The sequence below is a fragment of the Sesamum indicum genome, linkage group LG12, assembly GCF_026168435.1.
Source record: "Sesamum indicum cultivar Baizhima isolate 11 linkage group LG12, ASM2616843v1, whole genome shotgun sequence".
In the NCBI taxonomy this organism is placed as follows: domain Eukaryota; kingdom Viridiplantae; phylum Streptophyta; class Magnoliopsida; order Lamiales; family Pedaliaceae; genus Sesamum; species Sesamum indicum.
Genome location: NC_142668.1, coordinates 9,111,711 through 9,119,740, shown reverse-complemented (window position 1 = coordinate 9,119,740; position 8,030 = coordinate 9,111,711). Strand labels below are relative to the sequence as shown.

Genomic DNA, 8,030 nt, shown 5'->3' with positions numbered 1-8,030 from the left:
AGTAAACTCATTTTTAGTCCTTTTTTTGGCCGAAATCCCCAATTTGGTCGGAAAATTGCATGTTATTTTCACATTATTCGATTAAATTGAAAATTCAGAAAAATAACTAAAATTATAAAAATTTTAAAGTTATAGGATTAAATTACAAAATCAATTTGTGCAGGACCAATAATACCATCCTCTTAATTAAATTACAAGACTAAAATTATTTTTTTCCCAAATTTGATTATATATGGTCATGACAAATTCACATACTTTGATGATATTGAAAACATACATACACACATTCATAGATGGGCGGAGGGGGAATCCTGCTGGTGCAACAAATTAGAACACGATGCAAATGCATGAAATTGCTTGCACTGTTACACATGACCCACTGTCATTTATGGAAAAAAATGCAAGCAATCTCTCTTATATTACAAAGGTGTAATTGTTTTTGTTAAATGTGAGAAATTTTACAAAAAATTTTAAACAGATTTATATTTTAGTAATATTAAAAAAAATTCTGCATAATTAATTTTTTTTTGAATTTCTGAAAATTTTAAAAACATTTGCCAATTTTTTTAAATTCTGTAATTTATGATGATGATGATGCTCGGAAATTTCTGAATTATTTTTGGGATTTTCTGTAATTTGAAAAAAAATTCAGAATTTTTCAAAATTTTTAAATTTTTTTTAGAATTTCTGTAATTTTAAAAGAATTTCAGAAACTTTAATTATTTCTTGAAATTTTTTATTTCTATTATTTTAAAAAAATTAAGAACTTTTTCATAATTTCTGAAATTATTTTTAATTTCTATAATTTTAAACGTTTTTTAGAAACTTTCAATAATTTCTGATTTTTTTAATTTTTGTAATTTCTGCACTTTTAGAAAAATTATGCACCTAAATGCAATTTTTAGGAAAATAGAGGACTTAAATGTAATTTTAGAAAATAGAAATTTTATGATATTATTATAAAATTAAGGACTACAATGCAATATTTTAGGAAAATTATGCACCTAAATGAATTTTTAGGAAATTAGGGGATTTTAATGCAATTTTAGAAAAATAAGAATTTTAAGAAATTATAAAAAATATCATTTTATAAATAATTAACATAATGTGTTTTTAATGTTAAATTTTTTTGAAATTGTTAATAATGACTATTGGTGATCCGCCATCATCTCGTAGATCCCACAAGGGCACCAGCTATTCTAGTTCAAGAAGCTGAAGGTTAGTATAATATTATTTAATTTTAATTGAAATTTATATTTTTTCTTATCAAATAATTATATATTTTTTATTTGTTGGTTTTGCAGATGTACTTGTGGGATTGTGACTCCATTTATGGTTGGATGCAGATGATCGAGCGGTACATCAGAAGGATTGATTCGAATTGGCCCGATTATCTAGCGGCCCAACCTATAGCTGATTCCCCGCACCTGATGAAAACAATGGACATGCGGCCTCTAGAGATAATAATTTAGATTAATTTTTTTTATTTTGTAAAAATATAATTTTGTGATAATATTTTTATTTTTGTAATTAAATTTGTTATATTATGTGTTTTTTATATAAATTCATTTAGATAATTTTAGAAAAATAAATATTAAAATATATTAAAATATATTAAATAAAATAAATATTAAAATATATTAAATAAATAATAGTTTTTGTAAATGAATTTTTAACGGCTTTTGTAATACACCAAGAAAATATAAAATCATCAGGAAGTTACAAAGACTGCTTCAATAAAGTCACAAATTTTGTAAAAAGCCGTTCTAAAAACCATTACAAAAGTAGTGAAAAAAGGCGGTTACAAAAACAGTGGCAAAGGTCGTTATAATAACAATTAAATCAAATTCAATAGAGTCATCACAAAAGTAATTTCAAATTTATTTTTTTTCATGCACCAGGTTTGTAACGACCACCTGAGGCCATTCCATAGACCATTATAAATTGTAACGGCTTTTTGTATAGCCATTGCAAATATTTTGTAACGCCTCGTTTAGCCGCAATAGGTCTTTCCGTTACACAAGCCGTTACAAAAAAAATAAAAAAATCATTACAAAAGGCGTTCCAATAAAATAATTTTTTTGTAGTGTATTTATTTTAATTATAACTTCACTAATCCTTTATGACTGTTTTTCAGAGGATACAAGGACACTTCTCAACATCTGCAGTCCCTATGCAAGCCAAGAAAGTATAGCTTCAGTAAGTAATTTTTGCCTAAACAAAATAGTCATACAACTTTATCAAACATATACATTTTTTTATAGGTAAGCTGCGACAACCCAGCTTTAACATAAATAGGACCCAAACTTGAAACCACTAAAACAACCCCATTTAAACTACTTTGTTATAAAAAAACCTGCATACGAGCAACCATGGTTGCCTTCATATAGGACTTCCACACTCCAACAACAATCTACACGTCTAACTTTCAGGGTTCTTTCACTAACCCATCTGCAACGACCAGCACCAAAGGTGAATATTAGAGCCCCACCAAGATGGGATGAGAGCCAGGAGGTTTCCCCAAAACAAACTTTGCATTTAGAGACTAAATCTCTTCTGTCAATATGTACTCTTTTGGAGAAGGATGACACAAACTATGTCGCATTATCAAGGTTGAATGATATGTCACACAATCCAAGGACAAGGTGGAAGGGACAAGAAGAAAGATGTGAGGAAAACACCATTTGTTTAAGAAAAATGTGTTGGAATGGAAATATTTTTGTTTGTAATCTCAACATACTTTAGCAACATACTTTAGAAGCTTGAGGAAGTAGTTTTTATTGCTTATCCTATGAATTGCGGGGGGGGGGGGGGGGTGGTTGATGGATATTCAAATTTTGTTGAAACAATCTACGTTTTGATGAAATGAATATTCTCATTTTCATCATATTGCTACCTTGTCTGACCTTTTTGTTTTGCATCAATTGTAAACAAAAACAAAACTTGCCACATGATACGAAAGCTGAAAATTCAAGCCGTTAATTGCTTAATTCAAGATTTTAATTCCATAATTAAAAATAGACCACAAGTCACAAAAGTTGAAAATTGAAGCTTTTAATTTCGTTAACAAAGCCACAAAATACAATTTACATAATATGCATATGCATATCTAACATACACATTCGCCTATCCTATATTTAAACAACACAATAGAAGTGTCTACTAATCTAACAACCTCGAATTATTCATCCAACAACCACCATCCGTTTACTTATTCAAAAAGCGACCAACATAAATCATGATACCTCGAAACAGACTTTAAGTCAAAGAATCTTCTTCTTCAACATATTTGTTTTGGTTTCCATTGCTTGGAGCTTGCGTCGTAAATCGGGAGTGACACACATAGCTATAGCACACATATAATGTCATCCCAAGTAAAAAAACGACATCCTCCACTCTGTAATCGAACGAGAAATAAGTCAAGAATTCACTTTTTCAGAAAGCTATATCTACAAAACTTCACATTCTTATCTTATAATACAGGAATAACTTTCAGGATTGTCATTGGTCCAAGAGGTTCTCAATGGAGTCCTAATGCCACGAAAGAAGTTTACTATAGTGGAGTTATTGTCCGACAATATTGAAGACGTTTTCAGCTTTTTTTCTTCACTTCAGCTTCATTTGCAGAGATGAGGAGAGAGAGAGAGAGAGAGAGAGAGAGAGCTGTTTTCACCTATGTTGGGATGAAAAAAAAGGGAAGAGAGCATCTTTTTCCGCCTACGCCATGTCATCAGCCACGTGAGATTCCAGGTGTTTAAGTTGGGACGACGTGACCACCGGAACCCTAAGCCCCAATTTGTCTTTTTGGGTAATTTATAGGACTAAAATTGCTAGTCCTATTAATTTTGCCACCCTTATACTTACGGGACTAATTTTGAAATTTTTCCTTTTAAGATGAAGCAATTTTACTTTCCTGTTCATTTTAAAAAACATAGTGGAATAAATTTGCTAATTTTTTTGTTCATAGAAAGATAATTTTCTTATTGCAATATCAAATAAATAAATTGCATTAACCCAATTATTAATTACTGCTCCCAACCATAACCATCTACAAACGCACACCCACATATATAGATAGGCAATAGTTCCCATGACATGGATTAAGCTAATTAATGATGGATTGTGGGAAGAACTCACGACAACAGGCCACAAATCTTTCCATCTCTTTAGCAGGCAGAGAAACCAAGGCGTTAACTCTATCAACACCGGGAAAGATCCAGCAAATGTCTTTCCTATAGCTCACCACTGGGCCACTGTGCATAGGCTTGCCCCATGGATACACCACTTCACCAAACCTCATTCTCAGCCATGAGCTCACCGTATACTCCCCACGAGGCAGCCCTTTGTTTATCTCCAACCAATCTATTGTAGATTTTGCGTACTCATCAGTCATCCGTTTTGGCTCTTCTGCCACCAACTCCACCAGCTTTGAAAATGGCCATTTTTTAATATCGTCACATGTTGCCGACGAATAAGCACCTAGCACTGCGTTGCCGCAGTATGAATTTGGCAACGACGGATTCAGCCTTGATCTTAGGTCCACAATATTAAACAGAGTGGAAACTCTATCTTTGTTGTACTCGGTATAATTTGACAACGCTTTGCACCGCCATATGAGCGCTGCCACGACGATAAAGCTGGTGATCTTCGTGCTGGTAGAACTGATACTCTCCCTTGCTTTGTCCTTTAAATAATTGACAGCGTTTAAGGTTAGGCTGAAGACTGTATAATCCAATTCCTCCCTTTCGCAGTCGAACACTGGAGGCCCCAAACCTGCAGGGAGATCGGGTTTGAAAAACTCGGGGTGTGGGAACTCCACGTGGGGCGGAGCTCTGGCGGCAAGAAGGTGGCGGTCGTTGCATGGGATAATGGCCAAAGGCTTGTCGTCGAATGCTTGGGTGGCTAGATTTTCGATGAAGATTTGGGCGCTTACGCCGTCAAACAAGACGTGATTCGTAGACATACCGATGGAGAAACCACCACACTTGAACGATGTTACCTGTGAACGACAAACATTAAAACATTACTGCCAAACACCAACACGATATATAGAATAAAATTTGGTTGGACGATTTACGAGTGAGGGAAAAATCCAATTTTAGTATTATAATTTATAAGGTGACATTTTTTTATCTTGCATGAATTGATTTTCATAATTTAGTTCGGCAATTTTTTATTCTTTTCGGACGAATTTGGTCAAAATATTTCCAAGTAAATAGTAATTTTAGTCTTGTAACTTGGGGGATGTTGGTATTTTTAGTTTATAACTTAGGGTGTTGGCAGTTTTGATCCTACATGAATTGAGTTACAAGATTAAAATTGTAATTTAATTGGTTATATGCAAGTCATATGTAATTTTTCAATCAAATTGATCGAAAAAGGAGCAAAACTGTCAAAATCATAAAATTACACGATGAAGTTGGAAAAATCAATTTGTACCGAATAAAATATGGCACTCTTAAATTAGAGGACTAAAATTGCAATTTTCCCTAAGTGATCAAGAAAGTAGTTTTATAACCTTGAAAACACACAGTAGCTGATCAACTTCTGGTCCCAGATTATCCAAGGTTTGAACCGAAAGCTGCCGGAATCCGAGGTTGGGACAAACAAGGTCACCCAACTCATCAAGCGAACACTCTGAAGAAGCCACCACGAAACCAACTCCCGCCGAATTGCAGTCGATCTCGAGGCGGCCCGAGTGCAGATTCAGTTTTAATCTTCCAGCCAAGAAATCATAGGGCACCAGAACTCTTTCTAGTGCCATTTTGAGCCTTTTGGCCACAGTTTCTGGAGGAAAATCAGGGTTGGCTTTGAAGAAATGGACAGTGAGAATATCGTAGTTGAGAAATTGGTCGATGTTAGACAAGAAAAAGGCTTGGTTCTCAGTTTGTTTTGCTGGGGAAACTAGGGTTGATTGCTGTAATTTGAGCTTAAGGTCTTGCATGGGTGGAACGGGCAAGACGAATGCCATTCTGTGGTGAATTCTTTTCTTGATGAATTGCAGTTAGTCATCGTCTTGATTTTGGTGAGTGACTTTATAGAACTTGAATAGCTTAAAAAGTTGGTGAGAAGAAATTAATTCATGTAGATGTCAAACATGTGAATTAGGACTTTTTTGGTATTGTAATTTAGATATTTTAGTATTTTTGTCCTCTATTTTTTTTAGGATTGTAAAAGAGTTTTATAATTTTTTAATAATTTTCAATTTTAATTCTTTCGATGCCGAATTTTGCAAAAGTCGTTTGAATAAATCACGTACGCCTCATATGGTTCATTTGAATTGGGCCTTTTGTTTTTATTGGTTCACTTGTGCAGAATTCGACACCAGAAGGATCAAATTGTGAAATATCAGAAAGTTAGAGGACTCTGTTGCAACCCTTAGAAAGATAAAAAACAAAAATGCTAAAATTGTGAGGGGTGCATAATTTATTCTTCGACAACTTATATAAATTTTAATATCGGAAGTATCAAAATTACAAAACATCAAAATATTACTGAACTGTTTTTTAAATCTAAAAAGGATAAAGAATAAAAGTATCAAAATTATAGGACAAAAATCCATGCTAGCCCTACTTTGGTGTAGTCAACCATCTAACTATGATAAATTAGGCATTAGGACATTAAAATTTGTATATCGACGTGGGACTAAGTAACTGGTATTTATAAAAAAACAACATTTATTAGGCCAAAGAAACATATATAAATGTTAGCTTGAGTGAAGTCGTACCTATTAAACTGAAATTGTTGGCTCAAAGATATATTTTTTTCTTTTTTTTTTACACACACACATATATATATATATATATACACGCTGAGAGTAGGCCATGCATGGCAACACTTGCCATATACAAATAGATCACTACAAAGAAAAGTTGGATTTATAACGACTTTTTTATAATGGCCTCGGCCTTTGTACATTTTTGTAACAGATTGGACGTGCTGACGCCATCGAGGGGTAGTACAAATGAATTTAGTTTGTATTGTTGAGAGCCGTTATAATAGCCATTACAAAATTTATGTGTCCTTAAAACCGTTACAATTTATAGGCCGTTACAAATTTGTTATGGTTTAGTAACGGCACAATACTTTTGTAACGATTTAATAAAATAAGGAGCCATTACAATAATAGTGGAAAAACCTCGGGAAAACATACAGAAAGACTATGCTACAAAAACCGTAACATTAGAGATGCTTTTTTTTCCCTAATGGCCGTTACAAAATAACAGCTTTATTTTTTAATGGCTAGTTTTCAACGGCTATTTTAAGAGTTCCAAATGTCACTACAAAAGTCTCTACTAAAAAATAAGGTAAAAATAAGTTCTATCAATAAGGTAAAACCTCATAAAAGGTAGTTCCGAAAAATCATATATATAATTTGGCTTGAAATTAATGTTGAAAAAATCGTTTAAAAAATTATTGAAGGGACTAATTTAGAATTAATCAAAAAGGTAGGAATAACTTTGAAATTGATTTGGAAAGTTGGACATGGAAATGAATTTTACCCCTTTGTTTGTTCATGTAATTTCTTCAGATTTTCTTTGTTTCCATCAATATTCTCTGTAGCTGGAGTGTTAGGCAAGATAAGACTAACCGCAAATAATTGTTAAAGGCACATAAGTAATTCATTAATGAGCGTCGAATCCATTAAAAATATTTTTTTATTAAAACTTGTGAAAATAGTAAGTAAGGTCAGATCCACAAAGATTGATTTTAAATTAATTTAGAAATTTTTCATAATTTCCAAAAAAAAAATTAATTTTTGTAATTTTAATTTTTTTTAGAAATTTTCAATAATTTCTGATTTTTTTTAATTTCTGTATTCATGCAATTTTACGGAAATTATGCACCTAAATGAAACTTTTAGAAAATTAGAGGACTCTAATGTAATATTAGGAAAATAGAAATTTTATGAAAATATTATAAAATTAAGGACTACAATGCACTTTTTAGGGAAATCATGCACCTAAATGAAATTGTTGGGAAATTAGAGGACTTTAATGTAATTTTAGGAAAATAAGAATTTTAATAAA

At 32.3% G+C, this 8,030-nt stretch overlaps 1 protein-coding gene across 1 annotated transcript; it reads right to left on the bottom strand.

Moving 5' to 3' along the window:
* Positions 1–4,004: 4,004 nt before the first annotated feature.
* On the bottom strand, positions 4,005–5,987 carry LOC105178603 (acyltransferase GLAUCE-like). The gene is made up of 2 exons (XM_011102114.3): positions 5,519–5,987; positions 4,005–4,999 (listed from the first exon to the last, which is right to left on the bottom strand). Exons 1-2 carry the CDS (start codon positions 5,969–5,971, stop codon positions 4,106–4,108), a joined length of 1,347 nt encoding a protein of 448 aa, XP_011100416.1. The 5' UTR covers positions 5,972–5,987; the 3' UTR covers positions 4,005–4,105.
* Positions 5,988–8,030: the final 2,043 nt, after the last annotated feature.

Bases quoted from the DNA above. Each gene is read 5' to 3' on its own strand.
- LOC105178603 (XM_011102114.3), bottom strand. From the start codon at position 5,971: ATGGCATTCGTCTTGCCCGTTCCACCCATGCAAGACCTTAAGCTCAAA. The intron at 5,000-5,518 runs GTTATAAAACTA...TGTCGTTCACAG, and splicing joins AGCTACTGTGTGTTTTCAAG to GTAACATCGTTCAAGTGTGG.